This window comes from Megalops cyprinoides, chromosome 2 (assembly GCF_013368585.1).
Source record: "Megalops cyprinoides isolate fMegCyp1 chromosome 2, fMegCyp1.pri, whole genome shotgun sequence".
Lineage (NCBI taxonomy): Eukaryota > Metazoa > Chordata > Actinopteri > Elopiformes > Megalopidae > Megalops > Megalops cyprinoides.
Genome location: NC_050584.1, coordinates 43,536,231 through 43,563,400, shown reverse-complemented (window position 1 = coordinate 43,563,400; position 27,170 = coordinate 43,536,231). Strand labels below are relative to the sequence as shown.

Below are 27,170 nucleotides of genomic sequence, written 5' to 3'. Positions count from 1 at the left end.
ACTTCTGTTTTATGGTTTTGCCTGCTGTGTAACCTGATTCTTTCAAAGATTGTTTATTATTCTAAATGTGTATGATACAAGATTTTCTTGTCGATGGAAGATAGGAGCTCATGTCTGGGTTTCCTCCTATCTAAATGGGCACAAAGACATTCCCCTGCATTAAATTGTAATGTGCAATCCTGCAGCTCCCCACTGCAGTGTGTGGGCACTGCTGTGTTCTGCTGTGACCTGATGGCTGGCTGGACATTGAGAGGACTAAAAGTTACAGTAGCGGCTCATATTCACTCTCGTGCTTGCTGTGCGTAACACCAGTCATCTGTGTCCCCCATGTACCATTGTCAGCTTCAGCCTCTTACTAGGGTTATGTTAGACTTAAATGCAATGTGAAGTGCAAGAATTAACAACTAACAACCTGTTGTACACAATATAAGGTTGTCTATTTTTATGCTTTCTTGGCTGCTTGTTTTTTTTATTAAATTTAAATTTAAATTTTAACGACATAATTTTATCCCTTGTGATGGTGTGTAGCCCCTTTTTCCTGACAGGGGAGGGTTAAGGCTGTCCCTCTCATGTTCCAGGGGAAATATGGGTGACATTTAAAGTTGGTATGGGGGAGGGCTAGGGTCACTGAGCAACAGCGCTACAAGTGTCCATATCTGTCTCTTTTGTCAATACCCTGCGCTGTAGTAAGGTGACTGACGGTCTCTCGCTCTCTTTCTCAGACAAGCTGTTTGGAAAGCGTCTGCTGCAGGCTGGACGATACATCATGTCCCATAAGTCCTGGATGAAGACAGTGCCCACGGAAAACTGTGACGTCCTCATGACTTTTGCAGGTGCTATAAATCAGAGGCAAATGTGGATCTTGTTTACACTCTCTCTCCTGCTCTGTGTCATTATCTATTCATACCCACAAGTCTCCATGGCAGAGTCTGTTTGACTGCCTCTCTCCTCCCCTGCACACACGCTCTTGTGTTCATTGTGTTGCAGACTCGGTTGAGTTGCTTTTCTGGCCTTTTTAAATGCCTGCTCGAAGAAGACCTTACTGTATACTCCTACATTTTTGTATTTCATTTATTCAAAATTACAGAATTTGACCTCACTACATCCATTTAGAATGCCATGGTTAGCCTCTTTTCAAAGCTCAAGCTAGTAATGCACTTATGGCTATGTTCTGGAATGGGGAAATTATTAAGGTTAAGATTAGTGATGGTGGTGTTTCAAGAGTGATTAATGATTAAAGAGTGAGTAATTTTAACAACATGCCCAATTCTAAAAGATTTTAAATTGATTAATCCTTTGAAAGGTAACACTAAACATATATACGCTGCTCTTTTTTTCTTCCCATAGACAGCACAGATGACCACACGTTACTATGGCTACTGAACCACATCCGCCTGGGTATTCCAGAACTTATCATCCAGATCCGACACCATAAACAAACTCGAGTCTACGCTTTCTTCGTCACAGCAACCTATGAAAAGTGAGACCTGTGTGTTTGGGAAGGGGTTGCTATGTGAAAGTCTGGATGTGGGGGTCAGAGCTTGCACATGGTCATGCTGTCTTTTTGTAGAATCAGTACATCAGCAAGATTCGGGGAGTTAAAGTTATGTATTTACTTACTGTATAAGGTTTACGCCAGTCTCAGTTTATCCCTAACCCAAACATCTTAGACCCAAACAGATTTGGAATTGGTGTTGGTAAGATAAAGCTGTACCATTTATGTCTGTGTTTGTTCTTTCCAATAATTAGATACTTTATAAATCATAGCATTTATCGCTCTCCAAAAATAGGGAGAATGCTCACTGAAGGTCATTCGCCTTATTTTTTCCTTAACATGTAACAGGACAATTTGTTATTCTTCCATAATTAAACATGCAGTTGTACTTCTGCCACAGTTCACTATTGAAGAGGATTCTTAAAAATTGTCTCTGGAGGAGTTGGTGCTAAGATATTTACAGGGACTAGTGGTTTCTGAAGGACTTCAGGTAATATGACCTTACCTAATGGAGGCTGCATACTTCCCTGTGCTGCCCACTGTCACACCCTAGAGAGCTGCTGTTTGGAATGAAGCAGTGGTTCAGTTCAGCCACAGAATATCATTATCAGTTGAAACTACCATGCAGGCTTGCTGTCTGATCCTCTGGGTGTGACCATGTGGATCAGGTTATGAGAGAGCTTCTGTCTGGTTATATTTCAACTGACAAAACTACTGCAAAGCCTGCAGTTGAACACTACCAAATAATCTGATGGAAAAGTGCCTCCTGATGGGATTTGAGAAACAAACTGTGGTCATGAATTTTCTCGCCTCAGTGGGCCTACAGAGGGAGTGCTTAAAAATGGAGGGCACTTCCCACAATTCATTGCGGCAGCTGTGAGATACATGTGCAGGCCAGGGGGAGCTGTCCTGCTCACTGGGGTCTTACATTCTTGTTTTTTTTTTATCTCCATCTGCACAAAAGAATCAGGTAAAATGATATGTGGAGCTGGCCAGGAATGTGTGTGAGTGCCTCCTGCAGGCAGTGCATTACACAAGCTGCCAGGGCCTGAGGGAAGTTCAGAACGCACACACACACACACACACTCTCAGACACAGCCAGGTAGCTGGCATGACCCATATTTTATTGATTGCTAAATTCCTTAAAGGGATGTTTTAAAATAGAATCTTCTTTTTTTGTCAGTGTAATAATATCCATAAAGAATGTAAAGGAAGGGAAAGATTCATGCAGTCCTCTCCCATTTGGTGCTTTAGTGCGGTGCACACTGCAATTCATTATCAAGGTTCACTTTCGCTGTGGTCCTGCTAGATTTGGACCATGCAGGATTGTTGTGCTACAACTGCACAACCGACCCAGTGGAATCTGGACAACGTTCCCAGGTATCTCCTCACTGAGCTGGAATAAGATTCTTTGTGAATATCCAGCTTTTAAGAGGGCCTCATGGACACAAAATAGCCTGAAAATAAACTGCTAATAAGACTTCTTTCAATCTTATTCTACTACAAGTGGCCCTTTATATTTCACCTGATGTGTGTGTGTGTGTTTTTACTTTAGTGTGGCATTTTCCCTCCTTGATTTGCTACATTATTCATAGCTAGTGATATATTATCTAAATTAATGTATACTTCTGTCACAGTACAGCAATCCTCCCTGTAATATTTCTTCCAAGTTAATACAAGTCGTGACAATACTTAAAAAAAAGCTTGCATAACTTTTAGATCAAAATGATAAATGGGCTGGTTCCTTTTAAGTAATTTTGAAACTTCCTAAAAAAAGTTGTTCAACACACCAACAACACAACCTTCTAGGTAATCTTTGCTTGGTTATGAAAAGGTTTTGAAACTTCTTTGTCCTGAATGAGAAAGTAGAATCAGGTCTGTTGCCACATAACTTCCTGAGAAGCTGTGTAAAGAAATTGTAAGCGATCTCTCTGTGCTTTCATTTTTTGTCACCTTGTGTTTGTCAGAAGCCCTCCCACTGTTAATACTGCATTGTGAAAGGCCTAACCTTGACTTTGAGTCAGTATTACACAGGGACGTGGGATCCTGCTTGAAAAATGGCCACGTACAGATGTAAGGTACATGTATTAGCTGTGAATGGTAAGCATAACATCATGCAGAGAACAGTGGTCGCGCTGCTTGATTAGTCTGGTGTGCAGCTGCACGTATGAAGCCCCTGGGGAAGGAGGATACGGTCCTGTTTCAAGGGGAGAGCAGATGGCAGATTGTTGCATGGCGTGAGGCACAGGCTGGAACGATCTCGCGTTGTGTCTGCGGATGTATATTCTTCCTGGGTGCCGTTTGGAGAGGAGGGAATACTGCCCACGGAGCTCTCAAACACCCCCAAGCACCTGTCTGTCTCCACTGTGACTGGAACAGGGACATTCAGAACATGTACAGAAGAGTGTAAAAGCATCGGCCTAAAACCTAAGCAAGCATGACCCTTGTTTAAAGTGATGGCACTCATACTTTTTACCATGCTGATTCCTGTCCTTCCTAACAATAATTTCCTTTGTTCTGTTATTCTGTCCATTTAGAAAGATGATCTTTCCCATATTCCATATTGTTCTCCATAACCTCTGATGTAATCTGATTTACTCAGCTGGTATCCAGTTATTACCAATTCTTGTTAGACTGCTCCATGCGTTTCTGGTGTGTGTGTGTGTGTGTGTGTGTGTGTGTGTGTGTGTGTATTTGATGTATTTGAAATGTGTGTTTTTTTGTTTGCCAGCTTGTTGCGCGGTGCAGAGGAAATGGGTCTGCGCAAAGCAGTCAAACCCGAGTTTGGGGGCGGCACTCGCAGTTTCTCCTGTGAGGAAGACTACATCTATGAGAACATCGAGAGCGAGCTGTGCTTTTTCACCTCACAGGTCAGTAATGATGGCCTCTGTCTACCTCTCTGCCATTGCTGGGGCTGATTAGTCACTGTTGCTCTTCTCTTGTGTCCAGGAGCGACAGAGCATCATCAAATACTGGTTAGACAATCTGCGAGCCAAACAAGGAGAGTTCCTTCACAATATCCACTTCCTAGAGGGACAACCAATCAGTAAGCAGATTTTCTTTGGTCATCTTCCTTGGTTTGTTTGGCTGTTGTAGCTACATAGTCAGAAGATCAGCATTCAGATACAGTAAGTGCTCAATTACTAGAGGTCGACTTGTTTCATGGCAGATTAAAAGTATTTTTTCATAAATATAGACATAATTCCTTCCTGTGTGTTTGTGTTTTGTCTCTCAGTACCAGAGCTGAGTGCCAGGGGTGTGATTCAGCAGGTCTTCCCCCTCCATGAACAGAGAATCCTCAGTCAGCTGATGAAGTCCTGGGTCCAGGCTGTGTGCGAGAAGCAGCCTCTGGGTCAGTGCTCCTGAATAATGAAGGCTCATGACGGACATTCCTACACTGAGTGAAATATCGGCAGTTTGAAAGTTTGTCATTGTCCATTGATATTACACACGCACAGCTCAAGTTAGCTCAAGAGTGCATGTTTGTGCACCACCCCTCTCCTTCAACTGGCGGGCACTGCCGCTGTTGGGGGTAGATCATTGCATTTGTTCTGTGCTGAATGGACCATTCATGCTCACAAAGGGTCCTGTGACCTTATGCTAAAGATTTCCCACCACACCATCTCTTTGAACATGCAAGCAGTTCAAATGTAATACATGTGTGGTAAAAAGCATCTTTTGTTTCAGATGGAAAAAATGATCGAGGTTAGATGGTGAATTGGTAATCATGTTGAAAGAAGATGAGGTTACAATGTCTGCCCCTCTCTGCCCATCTGCTCCTGCTAGATGACATTTGTGATTATTTTGGAGTGAAAATTGCCATGTATTTCGCCTGGCTGGGCTTCTACACCACCTCCATGCTGTATCCTGCAGTGATCGGATTTGTGCTGTGGATGCTCACTGAATCAGACCAGGTGGGATAATGGGCCCGTATGCACAGAACACACACCATAGGAGAGTCTTCATTATGAGGTTCTCTAATAGACCGCATAGGGCCCACATAGTATAGCTCCCATACATCATCAAATCTCAGTAAACAGTAACCATAATGAAATCACTTTGATTTTTCATTCACTCTTTTTTATTGTTCCCAGTTAAGGATCAAGACATTTTTTGACCTTCACCAACATTGTTAAAGATGTCTTCTTTGTGTGTGCGTGAGCATGTGTGTCTGTCTTTCTTTGTGTGCTTGTAACATTTTGCGGGTTCTTCCTGTGTAGACCAGCCGGGATATCTGTTGTGTGGTGTTTGCCCTCTTCAACGTGGTGTGGGCAACCCTCTTCCTGGAGAGGTGGAAACGCAGGGGGGCGGAGCTGGCCTACAAATGGGGGACACTGGACACCCCTGCAGAGTCTTTGGAGGAGCCCCGGCCTCAGTTTCGGGTGAGTGAATTATGGATAAGTTCTGACTGTGAAAACAGCTGAATAAGAGTACTTGAAGCTCTCCCAGGAATTCAGAAGTCTGTGTATAAAATCAACATGGGCTACTCTTCACAAGGAAGGTATGATTTAACAAAAGAGTGGTACGTACCATGACAAAAGCCTAGAGCTGAAAATGTTAAAATATGTAAATGTATATATGACAGGAGGGACTAAAATGGGGTCTATTCAAAAACACAGTTATGAGTATTCTCTATTATTCATATTTTGTTTTTTGTTCAGTTCTTGGGTGAATTGTCTCCTCCCCCCTTCCCCAGGGTGTGAAACGCTGCAGCCCAGTGACAGGCTGTGAGGAGTTCTACTACCCCCCCTGGAAGAGGAGGGTGTTCAGATGGCTGGTCAGCCTGCCCATCTGTATCTTATGCCTTTGCTTTGTCTTCCTGGCCATGCTCATTTGCTTTGAGCTACAGGTCAGTGGCATTGTCGGTCTGTCTCTCACTCTGGCTTCTTTCAGTTAATGTGTCACTGAGACCCTTAATCTGTGTGACCAGTGTTCTATTAAAGATGAAGATTCAAAAGGATGAGCATAGATTTTTAAAATAATGTTATAAAATAATAATTTATAAATAATAATTAATGTAATTATGTAAAAAAATTCTGTTGATTGTTATACCTCTGTAGCCAATAGGCTGAAATAAGAGCGCAAACCACTTCGGTTATTAATGGGACTTCCTCTGAAATGTGTGTTAGTTTGTCCATTGGTATGTCATTGAGTCACTCCAGTGAGTCAGCCGGTAAGGGATTTACTCTGTCTTGATTTTACACAGTTAAACAACTGAAAAACACATCCTCACCTGTACTCTGACAAAGCTTCATTTTCCTTGTTTTGCAGGAGTTTGTGATGGGAATCAAAGAGCTGCCCCGCGTGGCCAGGTTCATCCCCAAAATTATGCTGGCCATCACTGTGACTGCTTGTGACGAGGTGTACAGGAAGATTGCCTGCTGGCTCAATGATATGGGTGAGCTGGGCATTGCTGTGGAAACAGAGCCACATGCTGGAAAGAAAGGGCAGGGGACAGATCTGTCAAGGGCCTCTCTACCATCACAGGGCAGAGCAACATGTTTATACAGAAAATGCATTCACGGACATGTCACTGATGCCATGATCGTTTGAAAAAAGCTATCTTGACATTTTTTCCTGTGTATTTCTACAGAAAACTACAGACTCCAGAGTGCCTATGAGAAAAATCTCATCATTAAAATGGTTCTTGTAAGTTGGATCATTTTATGTGTTATTGCTGATTCCATCTGTATCACAAGGGATGGATTTCAGTTTCATGTTTTGAGATATTGATGGACCTGATGCATTGTTAAGATACAGAATTCACCTTGACTACAGATCTAGGCAAACATGTTTTAATACTCTGTTCTTTTTGCAGTTTCAGTTTGTAAATTCTTATCTCAGCCTTTTCTACATTGGATTCTACCTCAAAGACATGGAGCGTCTAAAAGAGGTGAGCAGCAGGCATCCTGTTTCTATCCCTCCATAACCAATTCTCCAGAGAATGTGTGAGCAATCGTGGGCATCAGAAGTACGAACCCCCTCCCAAACTCCCCAATCTCAGCTATTCCTTTTCCCTTCACCTGTGTTCTTCTCTCTCCCCCTGTCTGTCCATCTGTCAATTGGTCTGGCCCCCAAAGATGCTGTTGGTCTTCTCACTGGCCTACAGCTTTCTGAGACAGATCAAGGAGAATGTGCTGCCCCTCCTCTACCTCAAGATCCAGATCATGATCATGAAAGTCCCTCCAACCCTCCGGGCCACCTGCAGGTCCAAAGTACGCCTGCGGGGGGGGCAGGGCCAGGAGGTCTTGCCCTCTCACGCCCTGTGCATGACAATCTCTGGTCACCCCTGCCTGATCCATCTGTCTGTTGACCAATCTGTCTGTGTTCTGCTTCCTGGCTCTCGCACTTTTCCTTTACAACAACCGAAAGCAAGTCCGAAACCATTCTCGTGAATATTGTCATGCACAGAGAAATGAAAGATGTATTAAATGCATTTCTATTGTGTATGGATGAGTGATCTATCAAAACCACAAACTTTTGTACTTCCCTGTTGTTATGGAAGAACTCTGTCTTCCATTTTGAGGATTTTATAATGTGTTGATTACTCGATAAATATCATCTGAAGATATTTTCCACACGTATGAGTGGTGGGGAAAAGTAAATGCTGTGAGGCTTTCAAAAAGTCAGCTCATTTTAAATGATCACAGTCCATATACTTCAGAATGTTTTAGCTTCAGAATGCTTTGTGTTCTAGAAAATAACATGTTTGAGCTGATTAGGTGCCTATATGCACTGTTGTCAGGGCTGGTAGCAGACTCTTACACTGAAGGTCAGTATTTGTCATGAACCTGGCTGATGTGGCCCGTCGGTTTGTCATGATTGTGCTTTGAAGAGTGAAGCCTGGGAGCTTATATGTTTGCTGCTTAAGGACATGATCCAAGTCTCACCCCAGTGGCTGAGAACAAGCTGCTATTTCAGAAGTGCCTGCAGTGGTTTTAATATATGTTAGCTTTTACACACGGTTTCTGGTCATGTATTTTTAAACCATGAATGCCACATGAATTGCCTTTGGTGACCTGCGTCAATACCTAATATACCTATTAGTTTCATCAAAGCTGCCTATGAAGCCTAATTCTCAATGTGTAGTTATTTTGTAGAGTTATGATTGTTTTATTTGTCCAGTTATAATTGTCCAAAATCTTTGGCATTGGCTTTGCAGGTGTAGACTTACATTCATTTTAGACTTGTCTAACCAAACTCATTTTTGATTAAGGAGGCAAACAGGAATACATCAGTTCAGTAAGAACAGGATGTCCTCAATGTTTTAAGTGCTCTGACCTGCTATCGAAAAGTGAGAGTTTCTCCGTCTCTCCTCCCCAACAGATGCTGGCCACTCTGCTCATCATCCGTCAGTTCCTACAGAACGTGAAAGAGGTCCTCCAGCCTTACCTGTACGAACGGCACAAGTTAGGTGAGCTGACGCTCAAGGCTGTGTGGGACATACTTCTGTCTGCGCTGCTGAAGTACGGCCGCCTGGCTGCAGGGAAGGCCCAGCTATCTCCCACAGATGCAGCCATGCCTGGCCCAGGCCTTAGAGGCACACGACCCGGGGTTGGACAGACGGAGCGGAGAGAGAAGAAATGTCTGAACGGGGGCTGCGGGGTGCCAGAGGAAGAAGAGGAGCAGGAGGACAGCGGGAGGCACAGTGAAGAGGAGAACGAGGAGGAGAGCCTGATCGACTGCGGCCTCAAGCTGCGGAAGGTCAGCTTCATCGAGAAGGTGGACCGGAAGTCAGGCGCCATTGTAAGCCAGATGGAGGACAACTTCCTGGAGGAGGGCAGTCCAACCATGGTGGAGAAAGGCATGGACCCGGCGTCTGTCTTTGAGATGTGTGACGATGATGACGACAATGAAGTCCCTGAGATGAAGGAGACTTCCGGAGAGAGCCTAGCCCCACCCCTGCCGGCCAGTCCCGAGAGCACCATCTCTTTGCGACACCGGAAGAGGGGCCGTAGCCTGGAAAGGGAGGACAGTAAGGCCAAGAGGGAGTCCTGGATTGATCCCCCTGAGGAAAGTGAACCCATTGCACTCACCCAGGCTGAGATCGAGAGCTGCATGCAGACATATACGGTATGGGCCCTTCTATTACTCGTCAGTCCGTCAGTTTTGTCACCTAAGATATACTTTTCATTTTATTAGGTGTAACATGTGTCAAACAAACATCTTTCATTAAAAAGCATAACCACACAGGTTTCTATCAAAACATGAGTAAATTATGCTGCTTGTTCACTTCTTTCTTAGATCATGCAGAAGTTGGGTTAGAAAAACCTCTCCATGCATCTTTGGATGCATATTGAACCTTAATTGCCCAGTGCTGTTTGAAACAGCGTGTCTGTAAGAATTGAAGATGCAGCGACAGCGTCTATTTCGTGTTTTGCCCTACAGGATACTTTCCAGGACTACCAGGAGATGTTCGTCCAGTTTGGCTATGTGGTGCTCTTCTCCTCCGCCTTCCCGCTCGCGGCCATGTGTGCCCTCATCAACAACATCATTGAGATCCGCAGCGATGCCTTCAAGCTCTGCACAGGCCTCCAGAGGCCCTTTGGCCAGAGGGTGGAGAGCATTGGCCAATGGCAGGTAAAGCACCCAAGTGCACCCACATCGTCTACACAACAGCCCAATAGCCGTCCAGACAACCAACGTGGCCACATTGTATAGCAATTAACAACAATGGTGTGATATTTACTAGTCTGCGTGCATCAATGATAGTCAGAGCCACGCTTAACTTGTCTCATCTAACTTACATATGGTGATGTTTCTAGTGACTTGCATGTGTTGGTGTTATCCTCTCTTTGAGCAGACAGCGATGGAAGCCATGGGTCTAATTGCCATCATTGTGAACTGTTACCTGATTGGCCAGTGCGGTCAGCTGCAGCGGCTCTTCCCCTGGCTCAGCCCTGAGATGGCCATCATCTCCATCGTCATCCTGGAGGTACAAGAGCGGCCAGCTCCAGACCCTCACCGTCTCCATTTCACTCAACTGATTCCAACATGCACCACTGCTCTGACATGTTTGTTCAGCTAAGGCAACAGATACTCAAGGGTTACTCATGGATTACTATTCATGGAACAAGCTGGTGTGGCTGCTACAGAAACCATTGTCCTTCCTGGTATATGTCCTGATGCATCACTTAACCCCCTACGATCAACTTCTCCCTATCCTGTATCTGACACACTTCTCTACTTCTAGCCTATTACCTTACATTGCAAAATGGTTTGAGCTGTGTTACTAGACTTTTCATTCCTGTTTATTTCTGAAGGTGATGAAAAGCCATGTGTGAGTAATGAGTTCTGAGCTGCAGCCAGCTGTGTACCTGCTGTAAATGTCATCGGTAACATGATCTTGAAAAGTCTGACTCTGCTATTACACACCGGTGCCTCACTGACATCACTGCATACATAACATACATAGCTTTCTAAATTCAGCCTGACGTAAAAGTCCAATTGTCCTGTTGCACTTAACAACTTTCTCCTTCTGCCTGTCTTACTGTCTCTGTCTGTCTTTGTTTCTATCCCTTGTCTCTGCAGCACTTTGCCATTCTTCTCAAATACATCATCCATGTGGCTATCCCTGACATCCCCAGCTGGGTGGCAGACGAGATGGCCAAACTCGAATACCAACGTAGAGAAGCCTTCAAGGTAGCATGGCCTGAATTGCATTTTGACATGTCTGTAATTTGTCGCACTCATGGGCCGGCGTATGCTGGCACCATTGTATTTCAGTCATAGCCAAAACATATATGTTTCTGTGTTGCCCCAGAGCTGTTCACAACCCCGACAACCTCCATCCCCTTAGGACCAGTTTTTTAAAATACTGCGTAGCTGAATGCGAACAGTGCACGCTGTTACATCCCTGGTCCTCATCGGTAGATTGAAGTCACCACTGATGATATGCTTGGATTTGGGGGATTACTGAGCAGTTTTAGAGAACAGATTAAAAAAGAATCTGTATATTTTTTCCATTAGAGGTGATGGTTGGTTAATACAAACCTGCCCTCTAGATTAAACTAAAAAGGAAGGCTTTTATTGATTAATACTGCTGCCCCTCTGCATGAGGAGTTAAAAGGTGACGATGGGACTAGACTTATTTAGATAGTTATTGGTGGTTTTCAGCAGGTATCCATCCATTTTGGTGTAAATCTATCCGTTTTGGTATAAATTTAATCATTTAATGGGAGTTGGTATTTAATATTCCAGGAAATAAAGATTATTGAGTGACTAGTTTTGATAAATTGTTATGAACTGACAAATCACATTATAAACATTGTTGTTAAAATGAACAGTAGAGTGCATTCATGTAGAGCACTGAAAATTAAAAGGAACAATGTAAAGACATGCTACAACAGATGTTTTATTAGAGAACTGGAAATATAATGTAAATAAAGAAAAATGGGAAATTTAACGTGTTAGACGCTGAGTGTGTTTGTGTGTTCTCCAGAAGCACGAGCGACAGGCCCAGCAGCACTACCAGCAGCAGCAGCGGAGGAAACGTGAGGAGGAGGAGAGACAGAGGCAAGCCGAGTACCAGGCCCGGAGGGAGCGGGAGCGGGACGAGGGCAAGCCCGACTCTGGCGGAGCGGGAGACCACCACCACGACAAGAGCCACGGAGGCAAGTCACGCTCCGGCGGCGGAGGCGGGGGTGGGGGCGACAAACCCAAAAGACCCAGCTCTCTGCTGGCCAACAATAACGTGATGAAGCTCAAGCAGATAATCCCGTTGCAGAGCAAGTTCTCCTCTGGCACTGCTCGATCCCCCCAGTCACCCACTGGGAGTGAACCCAAGCTCCCCGGATTTCTCAGCTTCAAGTTCCTCAAGTCGCCTGAAAACAAAAAGGAGGCTGCAGCTGCTGCTGCTGCTGCTGCTGCTGCTGCCACGGGCACTGTTGCCACAGCTGTGACCAACCAGGAAAAGTCCCAGTCACCCAGCAAATCATTCAACCCTGGGAAACTCTTTAACTTTGGTAAGTCTGAAGGGGGTGTCTGTATAAATGGAGCTCAGCAGACCAAGCCAGGGGATGGCCCTCAGGCCCCTGACAAGCAGCCCACCAAGTCTGACCTGAACGGGGTTCCTGAGGAAATACCCTCTCCTGGAGGAGAAGGGGGGGAGAATGGGCACCCTGCAGACTCTGAACCCTCTGGCCCTAAGATATAACCCATCAAAAACAACCACAGTAAAATAAAAACAAAACAAAAAAAAACAACAAAAAAAAACACTGAAAATGAGGCCATAACTGAGGAAGGATCTCAAGCCTCCTTTGTAAGTTTTTTGGAGCAACCTCGGCTGGGCCTGGACGCTGTCATGAAAACGAACTGAGACACGCATTGGCCTGCTGTGTGTGGCAACACCCAGCAGGCTTTTCAGAGAAAATAAGACCCCCCCCACTCCCCATCCTCCAACCCTCTCACAATCCCCTTTCTGCAATACATATAGGAATGCATGAGCTGCGTTTCTTATCCTTTCAAGCCTTTTCCTAACAGGGAAGTGCAGTGTCTCTTAATTTATTCTATAGTCTGACAATTGTAAGCATATATCAGTGTTTTGCCACTGAAACGCACAGCCTGAACCACAGATCTGACGTTTCCAAAATCATATCGAAATCCTTCTTGATCACCTCAGAAATGATCTCTCTCTAATATCTCTACCATTGTGTTCAATCTGCATAGATAATAACTGTGAACGATTCTAGGCCTAATCTTTTTTATTATATAAAGCAGTTGAGCTTGCTCAACAGTGTCAATCAATGTCTCAAATTTGATTAGTACTGCAAAGAAGACAAGTTCATACCTCATACACTTTCATTTAAGAACTCCTGAGAAACCACAAGCTTTATTTTATACGCAAAATAATCAAAATGCTTTGTATATTTCCACCCATTCAATTGCAATATATTATGTGATGAGTTTTTAATCAAATGTAAGAAGAGCAGTTTTTTCTGGTCTGAGGGTTATGAGGCTGAGGTGGAACTGATGAGATTAGGAGCACACCTGTAGCACCTCAACCTCTGTCCTGTTCTTCTCTGAGAGAGAGTACGAGTGAGTTTAGACCAGGGGAGGTGCTCTGGCTTGGAGAGTGGGTGTGTGATTGGCTGGCTCACAGCAGTGTCGTCAGTGTATCAGTGTTTGGCTCTCAAACACTGATTTTGTTTTTAACTCTGAAAGTGTACCCATCACGATGACACAGGTGTAAACAAGTGTAGCGTAATGACAGAGCTACATGTTTTGCTAACATCTAGGAGGTTGTTTTCTTGAGCTGTGTTTAATATTCAGATGGGGAGGGATGATCACAGTATACACCAGCTAACCACATAGGGAAGGGCTATAGAGTGTGCAGGTGTAATGAAGGTATTTGTATGTGCCTAGGATGGTTTGAGTTATTCATTTGATATGTGCCATTATTTTTAATGTACTGTTTGCAGAGAAAGCCAGACAGCAGTGGAGTTACCATGCATAACCATGCACGGCTCACAGTAGATAAATAGAATAAAAAACTTTTGCACTAAACCCTGACACCCTACAAGGAGAAAGAGTATTGTCTGCAGGGGGAAGGGAGAACACCAGCCTGCCTCATAACATATGCAAACGCAGGAAATTTATTTTTATTGCAACACGTCTCTTCAATTTTGTAGACATTAATCCATTCAATTGGATTCTCAGTTTGTGCATCTTGGTGCTGTTCCTATTTATTAATATAATAAGTGATGTTTATTTTATGTATTCCAAATTAAGATTATTTGAAGTTATTTATTTAATATGTAGGCATGGTTTTATTTGTTTTAAATGAATGATTTGCCAAAGCAACATCAGAATCAGGACACTGGCAGGGCTTTTAAATGACATACAGAGCCATACTTTTGCGTTTAGTGTCAACATGAGCAAATGTGGAACTTTTGGCATGCTAAAAAAGTGGATTTACATAATCCACTGCCTCCATAATGTGTTCCATGGGGCAAAATCCCCCATATTGAGCATCTAAAGGTTTTCCATTGAGGTAAACTCAACGGGGTGTTTTGTCAGCCTAGCAGTTCCACATTTGAGCCACAAGGTTGCGCCAAAAGACAAGTTTAAAGAGAAACCCTGGTGGCCCTGAATTGACAGTTTTCTTTCGAGAGAGAGAGAGAAAAAACATAGGTTACAGAGCACAGCTAAGCCATTACAACAGCAGTTTTTGGAATGTTTCAAAAAAAGCATAGTAGAAACTTTGAAAAAAGTTTATGAAGGATCAGTCGGGTGATACGTCACCTGAAACTGTAATGATAAGAGGACCGATGTGAGATTATCAACATAGTGTTCTGGTTGTGAAGTAACCTGTACAACAGTGAGATCAGTTAACTATATACTTCTTATTCTCTCACTGTGTAGTCATTTCAAAGAACTTTGCAATAAGGAGAATGGAACTGCTGTACAGTGTTATTGCTCCAGCTATAGTGCTCTTCTATGCCATTCTTTAAATCATGAGTTTATGGATTCCGCTTCCAATTAGTCTCAGTCTCAGTTTGACCTCCCTTTTAATTTTAATATGAACAACCCTCCTGTAGGTCCTTCAATCTGGGCCAAAGCTGACACACATCTTTATATTTTAAAATAGAAACACCAATTTAAAAGTGATTCCCTAGATGCACTGGATCCTTAAAGAATGAACGCTCTCATTCATCTGCCAGGTTTTAGAATAGCTAGTGGACAGATAATCTTGTATCACCAAAATGCTATCACCTTTTGTTATTTCAACAAAATATGGATTTTAGCCAGTACTAACATATAATAGCTTATTTACTGTAACACATAAATGGCAACCGATTTACCATTTTGGGTGGTAATGTGCTCTGTCAGTTCTCATTATTAATACAAGTTATTTTGCTGTTGTGGTGAAGACAATGAGGAACAGAGATGTATGGCAGAAGTATTACATGGTATGGAGCTTTGGTCTCGCATTCATAACACCTCAGTGGATTTATTTAGGTATGGGCGTATTAGAAGGATAAGCATCTCAATTCAATGCAATAAACAAAGTGAACGTGCAGTTGTTTAAAACGGGCTGATATTCTTAGTGAACAAGTTCATCTACAATATGCAGTAAGTGAACTTTTGTCCTGCTTCATCCCTCATGAAAAAGGTTTAACTTCACTGGGTCTGGGTACAGCAACAAGTTATGACCATGTGCTTATGTAACAGTTTGCAAGAAGAGAACCTGAGCTCTTGGATTACCTTTATATGTGAATTATGGCAAACTGCTGAAAGAAATGATACCATTTTTGTTACTTCTGATTTTGTTCATTCAATTTTGGGAGAGGTTCCATGGCTGGTTTTAGCACTGAATCTTGCTTAAGGGTCAAAGGGATGTGAAATGAATGTGTTTCAGTATAAAAGGAAAACCATACTGCTTGAATCCTGGGCTTCTGTTAGCAGAGTAGCATGAGTCAGAAAATTAAATCCTTAAAAAAAACATGCTTGGTTTACGTTTGACACGCTGTAAATGAGCTTACGTTTTATTGGAGGAAAGAATTGATGAATATAAAATGTATCAGACAGGAGGAGCTAGAAAATGAACAGGAATTAGCTTTGTGAGAGTTCCCTCCCAACCATTTCTTTACTAATAAAAAAGCAAGTCTTCATGAAAACTTCACCTGAGTGGACATCATGTGCTCTTCCAATATACCACTGTACAAAAAAGTTTTGTTTTTAATAGGAAAAAAGATACTTGGAAATTGAATTATTTATTTCTTTTAATTTATTTTGTCATATTTTTGTAATATCTGCAAATAGATAATAAAACAGTTAAAAAATAAAATGTGTTTTAATTGCCAAATGTCTTGCAGCATATAAACGAAGACACAAATGACTTTGCCTTCAAATCACACTGAACAAGCCTCCCCATACATGCTACACCCCACCATAGCCAAAGGGAAACTGTTAGAAGAGTTTTACATCTGGTAAAAGGTATGCACACATATATGCGTTTTGTGAATTTCATTAACATAAAAGGTTTACTAAATGGTTTCAAGTTACTGTCTAGATTTTTTTTTCAATCTTGAAGGTGCAACAAAGGTCTAAATGTACATGTGACTATGTGGGTGTTTCATATATTATATACCAACATGGCATCATACCACTATACTAGCAAAACTATTACTGTATTTAAGTGTGGTTATACTGTTTTGCTTTCTAGTTTGAGGATCAAAGAGCCCAATTAACTTCCATACATTGTTGAACATTCCCTGGTTAAAGCTTCAGTGTTTATCTTCTTAATTTTGTGCAAGAATAAAAGTAGCACTGTTAGGTAAATTTCTTAATGTTAATAATGTAATGTTCTTAATCAACATTCGATCTCCACTGTCAAATCAGTAATGGTGTGTCTATTCTAGATGTATTCAGTGGGCCTGCTTCAGGTTTCCTTTAGCTCAAAACATGACACAGGATGCATCTTCTGTATTCAACTGTACGAACTTATAAATTATACATTTTATTTGTAGTTACGATCCAGAATCTTAAATCCAGATAAGTACAAACAGAAAATGTTTAAAAAAATAGACCAAAACAACAAAATTTGTTTTTGCATATCCATACATGTCTACCACAGCACACTATTTACACTGAGGCATTGTGCCAAACTACGCTCCTAAAATCAGCAGGAGAGGGCTGGAGAACACAAGTGAACCTACACCTCAGCATTGTGCTATGAACAGGAACTGCAGTGTCCACCAGCAAACAGTTCTAACACACACAATAAACAAGATTAGTCTTGATCTGCAGTCTACCTCATGAAGCTTGCAGCAATGCAACATATGCCGTGTTGTCTAACTTCAGATTAACTCAGGCTATGTACACAAAACTGGAGGAAAAAAAAAACAAACAGGTGTCCTCTGGCTACAACAAATGACAATACCCAACGTGAAGCCAATTCAAAGTTATGGTTAGCCTACCCCTAACCCTCAACAAATAGGTCTACTTCTCCAGCCCCCTCACCCGACCTGGAAGATTTCCTTGACATTCTCATTGAGGGAACACAACCGCAGACTTCAGTGAAAATGTTTCAATCATGTTTACAAACTGCCTCAGTATGCCTCATTGGTTCTGGCAAGCCAGGGCACATGCTGTATGCCATTCTTTCAGATCAAACAACAACACAAATTCAGAAAATACTGCTCTCAAAAGCACTTTACTCTACTGAAGACTGAGGTTCATTCCTTCATTTGTATCTGATTGGATATCTTTTGCCATATTTGTAACAAAAAAAAACGCACACAACACCACTGCTCCAGTGGGTATTTTAAACAGAAAATGTGCTTTTCCAACACCAGAAACACAGATACAAATGAACAGCTTGATAAACTATGGCTGTACAAATGAGGACCTGTAGGAAATAATGCATTAAAAAATGTTTGTAGAAGCAGACAATGAGGAGTTAGATAGCAGCAGAGGGAGCACGTCTGAAACATGATCAATTATCCCTTCACCTTTACTTATGCATGTACAGCTAGCAGATGTATGCAGCCAGTGTATCTATTCATTTCTGCAGGGCTCCACACGAGTTGTGGCCTGGCCTATCTAAGGTGAGTGTTAGCTAATTATCAAAAGTACATGAGGAAACAATGTGATCAAGTCTGTCTATGAATCAGACAGGTAGGAGGGAAGTAAAACAGCAGGCAGGGTTCCAAAGGCTCCACCTTTTTGTCCATGGGACTGAAAGTATACATATTCAAGGTTGCTGAACTGACCACTGCATGAATACTGTTAGGTCTTGTTGCTTTTATTTAAAATGTTCACTTTTTCACATTTTCACTTCTCCCTTATTGGCTCTATGATGGGTCATGTACATTATACCAAACAGGATTTTTTTTCCTTGGATTTTTTAGATGATTTTCTGAGAAATATTTCTAAAAGATTCTGACTTAAAATGTACTCAACATGTAGAAGAAACATAACTGGAGAACAGTCTATGCCAGCAAATGTAAAACAGACTTTTAAAATGCTCAGTATCAGACTGAAGGGACTCAAGGGGAACAACTACAAGAACAGAACTGCTCCAAAGTAAAACAAGCTGAACTTGTAAGTCAGTGTAAACAAAGGGTTAACTTCAGCATGGTATACTCCCAGCAATAACTGAAGTTCTGGAAAAGGCAGGGTGGTACAAAGAGTAACTTGTGCAGACAAACTTGACATAGTTTTCCATTTGTTGTGCCATGCGTTGCAGAGGACCTGTAATATCCACCACCCTCTGCCTGTGACTACACTGTAAACCAACAAGGCTACCACTCACCTAACCTTTGACACGCAAGGTAGGAAAGGGCCACTATACAGGGCACTTCACCTCTGCTTTCGGAAAAGAACACGCTCCCGCTTACATCGATTGGAGAGGGCCAAGCCAGAAGCACTTACATAATACACTTCGGCTGTCCTTTGTCTGGTGCCTTTTGACATACAGTTCAAGTGCGTGCACACGATATGCTTTGGAACGAGTGCCATTGCTACAGTTTCTTTTAAATTATTTTGAAGTGCCTGCACATGAAAAAGGGACTGAGCGAGAGTTCCTGCGATACCAATCGCCCACAAAAATCCATTTCAATACTTCTCCATGCTGCCAGATAAGTGACGGCTTTCGGAATATGACATTTTACGAGCACAACTTGTTATTAAAATAGCTGCTTCCGGTCAGTCAGACTTTGGTGAGGTACATTTGTTCTGTCCCCTCAAAGGAAGTCTGAAGTCTCACAGGTTAAAGAAAAAAAAACAGATTGGCCAGCATTTACCTGTGCGTTTAACAACACAGGCAGTGTGCCCCAGTTCAGTCATCCTTTGTCAAAAGGCTAAAAACTTTCAAATGAAGCAAGCTGTGCAGTCACCACATTAATCAAAGCATTCCATGCCCAGTTTTATCAATAATCAGCAGAAAATAAAAACATTTTTTTTAATATAAATCACCAAACTGGATAGAGGCATGAGTTTTCCAACAACAAAAAAATGAAAAATACACATGTTGAACATCAACACAATGCAGAGATTTTCCCCAGAGTTTCTATTCTGTAGTGGCAGTTTGGAAAGAGTGTGGCCTTGGGTCCAACATAGCAGGAGCATGGAGAGGTGGTGCAGTGCCCCTCTGTGGTGAAGACAGGGTAGTGCAGTTGGAAGGAGGGTATTGTAAGCACAAGACAGGGAAGCTCTTTGTAAGGAGTAACGTAAAAAAAAATGCTTTTCTCAGGTATCTTTCAAGAACCTGGTTCTCCTTCAGTTACCTATGCCTCATAGAAAAAAACGTGGGCAGAGTTACATGAACCTGTGAGCGAAAAAGTTTATGTACTTGCATGTCTGTACTTGTTTGTATCTGTTCGTATGTAATCATGTGCACAAGCCTGTGTTTGTGTGTCTAAATGCGTATGTAGCATGTGGTGCACCGCTCCATGTGTCTAAGTGTCCTCGTTCATCTCCTGGCTATCTGTTCTGGCAATTTTCCGGGGCGGTGCAGGGCTCCCCGCTTCTCCTTGCTCCTGTTCCCGCTTCTTGGCTGCATTCTGTTCAAGACAAAGAGGAAAAACTGTAAGCTCAAGCTGTTTACAAGTCAAATCAAACGGGAAAAAACTACATCCTTCAGCCTGGCCAAAAACACACAAAAGGGAACAGAATCCTAATGTCACATAAGATGACCAATTTCAGAAATTTTCTTTCAAACTGCGGTTACCGAGAAATGGTTTAAATGATCAATTTTGTGGGGTTTGTCAAAAAACAGCATGCAGTTTTTTTTTTACATAAAATTCAGTGCCTCAAAATACAGTAACTATCTATTTGAGTACTGGTTGTTATATCATTAGGTTCAGATTCAGGTATGTAAATTCTACACTATTTATCATTTTATAACTTCAGATGTAAGATTCATATCTGTTGTAGCCATATATTCATATATCCAAATTTGAATTTTTTTTTAACCAAGGCTAAACAACTTTGTCTCTTTACCTTTTTATCCCACTGCTGGTGAAGGTAACGCAGGAGAATATTTGTTTTCTCTGTGACAATGACTAGAAAACAGAGACATTCATTAGATCCTACACAAAGCCATGTATAAACATAACCTTATTACAAGGGTAAAACAAAACAGCTTCCTCTGATAATGCAGAATAAGGGGTTTCTCTGCAGATTAAGATCACTCTTCCAATTCTTCCAACGATTTTCACTTTTTGCAGCAGCTTCAATTCAAATAAGTAATAGCAATGTCCAGCCCCAGAGGCGGGTTTGTATCTTAGTGATAAGACAGGATTCGCACCTCCATCTCTGAAAGTGAGAAAACATCAAACAGCAGCATCCATAAGTGATGCAGAGATCATCACTCCCTGCCCCTGCAACTCAGGCACAGGAGGGTTACAAAGCAGCTCTAGTCCACTGCAGTGTCATAACGAAGGCCACATCACAGCTCACTGAGTCACAATCAATGGCTGACACACCATCCTTTCCATTGTCTTGAATTAAATTTGTCAAATGTATCAAGAATGTATCAAGAAATGTATCAAGAAAATAAGACACACTTCATCCAATAAAGAAAACAACAGACAGAGAAAGTTAAAAAAAAAAAAAAAAACTAGTTACTTGATAAATGGATAACCTAAATATTGTGACAGGTAAACAGAGATAAGGCTGCAGGGTAGGTTGGTGTATTCACAGCCAAGATGAAATGAGCACCACAGTCCTGGGCAGACACCCAGGGGGAGGGCCTATCCAAGGGAAGACACTGCATTACACTGCTAGTCTACCAGGAAACAGGGCTTATCAACTACGGATTTAGGATAGGCACCAGAGGGTTATAACCGAACAAGCAATCCCATCCCAGTGGATACCTCAAAGGTCTCCCCAGCTACTTCAATAAGAACTTTGTTTTGGAACTCTTTGAAATTTAAACCCAACCATTTCTGTTTTTGAACAGGTTCTTAAACATGATTCTTAGGGATCTCCACCTCTGGCGAGTCTCCATGTGGGAAAACTGGAAATAAGTCAATCCATATATTTTGTAAAGACAGATACTGAACTGTCCTTGCGTTTCGTCTATGTTAACAAGAACAGCGTTTCACCCAATTTCATGCTATGGACAAAGGGGAAGTGGCACTGAACTAGCTAAAATCAGCCCTAACGGATTACCAATATTATCACAGAAATACAGTTAATGCAATGCCTAATATATACTTTATGCATTTCTTACAAGTTTTTCAATTGGGTACAATTCCTTACAACGTCAGTTCTACAAATGATACAATTACTTGCAATAGTGTAAGATTTTTTTCAGTAAGCAATTCAGGTTCCACTTCTGAAGAAATGGCAATGATCATGAATGCATTTCACTTTTCTCTCAAAATCTACAGGCTGTGAGCATGCTATATAAAACAACCTACCACTTTCATTAAATGTTTCCCTTTGTGTTTTTAACATGTCATCTTCTCACAACAGTATTAGCAAGTTTGCTGTTATACGGGTCAGGATCATTTTACTCAACGCAGAGAGTATCACATAACTATTTCTGCAATTCCATCCTTTATTTGTGGCTTACTTTTTATTCTTTTATTCAGAATTTCAAATATTTCAAAGACATCACTTAAATTTGTAAGATGCTTGAATGATAAACAAAACAGCCTTAGACAGCAGATATTAAAATGGGTTTCTGCTAGTATCCTAACATAGTTTTAGCTTGGCCTTACCATCTTTAGAATCTGTCTGTCAGACTGTGGACATGGCTTTTATAAAAATGGCTGCAGCTCCACCTGCACTTCTTAACTTCAACTGACAGATAGTGTGGGTGTAGTAGCATCTAAGCCAATTACCTGATGCTGTCTGCAGCAAGGAGATACACAAAGTGAAAGTGTCAAGTCCTTTCAAACCTCAAATATACTTACTCTGTTCAGAAGGGTATTCGCGTGTGGGGAGGTACACAGACGGTCTCCTGTTCTGTAATACAGACCTCAGTGAGTTAAGAGTTGGACTTGCGTAAAGACACTGAATATATTAGACTGGCTTATTCTGTCACTAGAAGCTACAGAGAAACAAATATCTAGCTGTTTATGAAATATACTTGATATCACCTTGCAATACACACTTTACCATGATGTTAGCATTCATAATCATTCTCCATATTGTTCTTTGTAACAGTGTACAGATGCAAGTGTTTTTGTTTTTTGTTTGTTTGTCTTTAAATTAACAACAAGGAAGCCTGGACTCTATGGAAGACTTCCTTTATCATCAGAAAAAGTATTATTTCCTTTACTCCCTAAATAATATGCAATACATGTTTTACATCATTAGATGCAGCATGCCCATATCTATTTCTTTCTCCTGTCCCTAGCTATATGCCCAATATTAAAATCTGCTTCAGAATCCCACCCGCCATTCTCACAGCCTGTTTCTCTTTCTTGACTTGGTGAGAAAAGTCCTAAACACCTCAATCTGTTCATTAGAGAAATAATTTACTGCAATTTGGTCAACGTGTAGAGACAATTATACTGCTGAAAATGACAGGAATTGAATCTCTTTGGCAAAGTGTCATATCAATATAACATTTATTATTAGATATAGCTGTGAACTTGCAACAGCAGTTTTTTTTAATGCAAGATCTAATATCATACTGATGACAAACATTTCTGCAATATGTCACAGGATACCCTCAGATCAAATAGTGTGCCCATTTCAAATTAACATGAAGGAGCGCTCAGAAGAGAACTGATCTGGCACACAAATTCAGTATCACAAATGTCAATCACTCAAAATATTGACAAGATCTACAGGTTAAAATGATAATCAGCCTCATCATCCTATCACCCAGGAAAATCCACAGCAGATTTTTAAATTAGATGCTCACCGATGCTTTGCACACGGAGTCTGCATGGAACCTGCTGAAATTGCTCTTGTTATAGACAGGCAAACCCTTCAAGAAATCGGCCTGTAAGGAAAAACAAATCTTCATCTTAACATGGAGGTCTGAATAAATGCTGCACTCTACAAAAGGCACGTACCACAGATCCTACCGTAAACATGAAATTATGCAAAAACACCTGTAAAGTATACTTTCAATCTGAATGCTCGTTTGAAATAAAAAGACTGAAATAAAGTATGAAATTAAGACAAACCATTCATACAGACAAAATAGCGCTGTATTTCAAGCATACGTCGAGAAAGCTACATCACAGTAGCTAGGAGGCTTATCGCCAGGTGCACTGGCAAAAATGAAATTGTTTTAACCTCTGGATATACGACCATCACAAATTTCACTAATACAGTAACGAATAGGATGTAAGATGTTAACGTGTTTCAATAGTCAACATCACTTGAATTTCATTTGTAAGGTAAATAGGCTTTGTAAGGCTAACCTTCTAGCAGATTAGCTAGCTATAAACACTAACATGCAAATTTGTCGCCTTATAATTGTTCAGTTACTTAGGTAGTACTCTTCGAAATAATTGCGAAGAAGGGAAAATCATAATTACATTAAAGAAACTGACGCAGTCAGCTAGCTAGTTACCCAGCAAGGTAGCTAAGTTCAATAGGGCTAGTTAGATCTCAGCAAAAAAAAAAAAAAAAAAAAAAATCACATAAAGCTTTGAGACAATTAGATGCATCTTGATTGCAGCCGCCCAGTATCCCATCACTGTTCCCAGCTCATCCTGACTGTAGTAGTCAGTAACTTTATTAGCCTACTGGCTAGCGCTTTACCCACCCAAAAATGGGCGAGGTATCTAGCTATCCTTGCTTGCTAGCTAGCAACAACGTGGTGACGGTGCAATGTGTTTCAGCAAGATAGCAAGCTAACCAGCTAGGGCGTGTTGAGTGTCGCTGTCAAAGCGTTTAACGTTAGCTTGGTAGTTGGTAGTGTTATAACCATGAAATTGTGACAGTTCACATAGTTAAGTTACCTAACTAGCTAATTCGCTATGTAGACAATACTACCTAGACAGTCTGGCAAACCCAAATGTCTATAACGTTGGCTGCTTAACGACTCCAATTTTCTAGTCGTTACGCCGTGCTCTTGTTGCCGGGCGTTACCGGACTCTCTAGCTCACTAGTAAACAACTGTATGACAAAATTAAAGAGGGTCACAGCTATATTTCTAATGTCTACAATCGAACGAAATCCCCAGCGAGTCACCTAAATGGCATGACAACAAAACGCCCTTCCAAAGACTAGCCTGCTAGCTAGCCCGCAGGTTGCTAGCTAACCGGTTGGATAACGTTGCTGCAGTCTATGGTGCACCCTCCCTAATCATAATTCATCAGTTTAGCTGGCTAGCTTGCTTAACATGAACTACAGAGGTATTTGCTAGCTAGGGTTAAATAAGACACCTACAAGAAATAAAGAAAATGTCAATACGTTACCTTATCCATATTTAGATGTCTTTTGTGCGTTCCAGCTAAATTCAAGTTATCGTGGTAAAATGTCCTATTTTATTAAATAAGTAGCTGGCTGTCGAGCTAGCGTTAACGTAAATAAACAGTTCCGGCTTTCCGTGTTAACTAAAATAGCCAGTAGGTATATCAACTTGCTAGCCAACGTAGCTAGCTGGCTAGTACCAAAAACCTAGCTCGCTAGCCATCCAGCTACAACCACGTCGTAAGAAACCATTTGCACGGTTTTAGCGGTAGCTGTAACTATGTCCGAGTTCCAGGCTCAAAAATAAAATAACTACTATATTGCTACTAGCTATAGTTACGTGAGAAGTTCTGTAAGGACACTGGTGAAAAATATTTAGCTATGTAAAATAAATGCCGCTTTAGCCGAGACCCACCATCTTTGGTTCAGCACACAACAAACAAGCAAGACTTTAGGAGAAGATGGTGATGCTAGTTGCTGACACTTTTCGCTAGATAATTTCCATTGGCTATCAATTGCTTCAGCGGAAAAAAAAACAAAAACTAAAATGAATTTTAATTGGACTTATGTCTGTCCATCATTCTTAACCCCACCCAAATTGGCCGACAGACAGTGTGACAGTGTGGTAGGTTGAGAATTTAGTTAGGTATGTTAGGGCAGGAGAGTGGGGTGCCTGAGGGGGAAGAATCAAAAGCCGTGGAGACTTTTGGGAGTTGTAGTTGTGTGTTGTGACGTGCTTAAAGGAACCCTGTCTCATCTGGGTAACCTAAAACATAAACACAGGCATTACAAGCGGCAAACACGTGATACTTTCAGCCTAGTTAGTGTGTAAAACAATAGTAGGATAAACTAGTAATTATTCGTCAGAGAAATGCTGAAAGCATACTTTAAGGAAGTGTTTAATAAGGACATCAAGGCAGACTATGCTAAATTGAAGAAGCAACAGTAAAACCATGCAGTTGCAGGGTACAATGGCAATGACCCACCCAGGACCTGAATGGGCAATATTTCAATTAGAAGTCCTGGTCCTTACCACTAATCCACATTGTCACGCAAACTAGACTACATTTCGACACACTACAAATACAGTGGATAGCATCTTACCAGGCATGAGTGCAATATGCTGATATGTGAAATACAAAAACACAGTTTTGAATTTAGTTACATAATATCACTTGGGGGCATCAAAAACAATGGTTGCATATACTAATATGGGAGGATATTCAGAGTAGCAAAAAATGTCTCAGTGTTTTGAGGGCAAAGGATCCAGATGTAGTTAAGGCAATGGGTAATGACATCATACACTAAACCAATAATATCTACAGTCAGTTATGGATCTGGTTAATGCATTACTCAAATAATGAGGGCATAACTATTTGTCACATTGAAATTCATATAGAAAATCCCATCCCAATTCTAGAACAATTACTGTAAGATAAATGACAAATACATAGGGCAAAGGTGCATTATAAGGTGCACCATCACCCAAAAACAATTCTTAATTGAAATCTTGGGCCAATGCAAATGGTTAGTTATGCAACATACAATGCCCTCTGTATTTATACAAATCCCTAACAAAGTATGAGCAAAAGCAACTTTTAGTGGCTTGCCTTCAAAAGAGACTTCTTCCCTGCATCTCTGTCATAAATATACCATTCTTGCCTGCCAGTTTGAATGGTTATTTCTGACAATTTGTTACCTGGAGCTCTCCAACTGCTGAGTTTGAACGTACGCTTGCCTCTGCAGTTGCACTTGTCTGACAGCCCAGGGCGAGAAGATAGACATACATCCTCTTCCCAGCAGGGTTACAACGATACTCATAGCTTTAAATTTCATAAAAATGGACACTGCAGAATAAAGTGACAGATTCAGCTTCATGTGAATTCATTTACAGCCATTTCCAACCTTATGCACATCAATGGCCATTTGCCTCCAACCTTCAGACAGCTTCTGATCTTCTGATTAATAATTTTTTATTTCCCTTTACACACCAGGAAAACAAGAAGCATTTGGATGCCTCTATCCAGTTTTCATTAAACTTTCAATAAACTGAATGTGTGTACATTTGATTTGTGTGAATTTTTAAGATTACCAGCCTTTCCAGCCTTTCTGATTTTTAATATCAACATGGTTATATGCAAGGAGCCAGTCTAGGGAGCAAAATTTTTTTCAGGATTCAAACAAACCCGATTCTCCACTTGTAACTCACAACAAAAATCTGAATCAGTCCTTGTTGATTCATACATTTTATATTGGAAAAACATAACAGCCACTTCCAAGCTATTAAAAACATTAATGTGTGACTAAACTTGCACAGATGGCAGACACATAATAAACACCCTCA

General features: G+C 41.3%; 2 protein-coding genes across 5 annotated transcripts in view; one reads left to right on the top strand and one right to left on the bottom strand.

The window, feature by feature from the left end:
* The window catches only part of ano8b (anoctamin 8b), a 33,383-nt gene extending 19,142 nt beyond the window's left edge, over positions 1-14,241 (top strand). For 2 of the 3 annotated variants that reach the window (XM_036520801.1, XM_036520803.1), the window contains exons 2-18: positions 723-833; positions 1,348-1,480; positions 4,227-4,365; positions 4,445-4,541; positions 4,731-4,847; positions 5,282-5,409; positions 5,716-5,877; positions 6,192-6,344; positions 6,767-6,893; positions 7,089-7,144; positions 7,314-7,388; positions 7,576-7,710; positions 8,822-9,568; positions 9,884-10,075; positions 10,299-10,430; positions 11,027-11,137; positions 11,937-14,241. In XM_036520801.1, coding sequence (XP_036376694.1) covers positions 723-833; positions 1,348-1,480; positions 4,227-4,365; positions 4,445-4,541; positions 4,731-4,847; positions 5,282-5,409; positions 5,716-5,877; positions 6,192-6,344; positions 6,767-6,893; positions 7,089-7,144; positions 7,314-7,388; positions 7,576-7,710; positions 8,822-9,568; positions 9,884-10,075; positions 10,299-10,430; positions 11,027-11,137; positions 11,937-12,650 — 3,329 coding nt within the window. In that variant the 3' untranslated portion in view covers positions 12,651-14,241. The remainder of the gene's footprint in view (positions 1-722; positions 834-1,347; positions 1,481-4,226; positions 4,366-4,444; positions 4,542-4,730; positions 4,848-5,281; positions 5,410-5,715; positions 5,878-6,191; positions 6,345-6,766; positions 6,894-7,088; positions 7,145-7,313; positions 7,389-7,575; positions 7,711-8,821; positions 9,569-9,883; positions 10,076-10,298; positions 10,431-11,026; positions 11,138-11,936) is intronic. The other variant, XM_036520802.1, reaches the window with a different exon arrangement.
* Positions 14,242-16,293: 2,052 nt separating this feature from the next.
* Positions 16,294-25,284, bottom strand: dda1 (DET1 and DDB1 associated 1). 2 transcript variants are annotated; one of them, XM_036522318.1, is made up of 5 exons: positions 25,242-25,284; positions 23,322-23,402; positions 22,363-22,414; positions 20,441-20,502; positions 16,294-20,001 (listed from the first exon to the last, which is right to left on the bottom strand). In XM_036522318.1, exons 1-5 carry the CDS (start codon positions 25,242-25,244, stop codon positions 19,897-19,899), a joined length of 303 nt encoding a protein of 100 aa, XP_036378211.1. In that variant the 5' UTR covers positions 25,245-25,284; the 3' UTR covers positions 16,294-19,896. The 2 variants fall into 2 exon arrangements, with proteins under 2 accessions (XP_036378211.1, XP_036378210.1); XM_036522317.1 differs by lacking the exon at positions 25,242-25,284 and adding an exon at positions 24,832-25,234.
* Between the last annotated feature and the right edge of the window lie 1,886 nt (positions 25,285-27,170).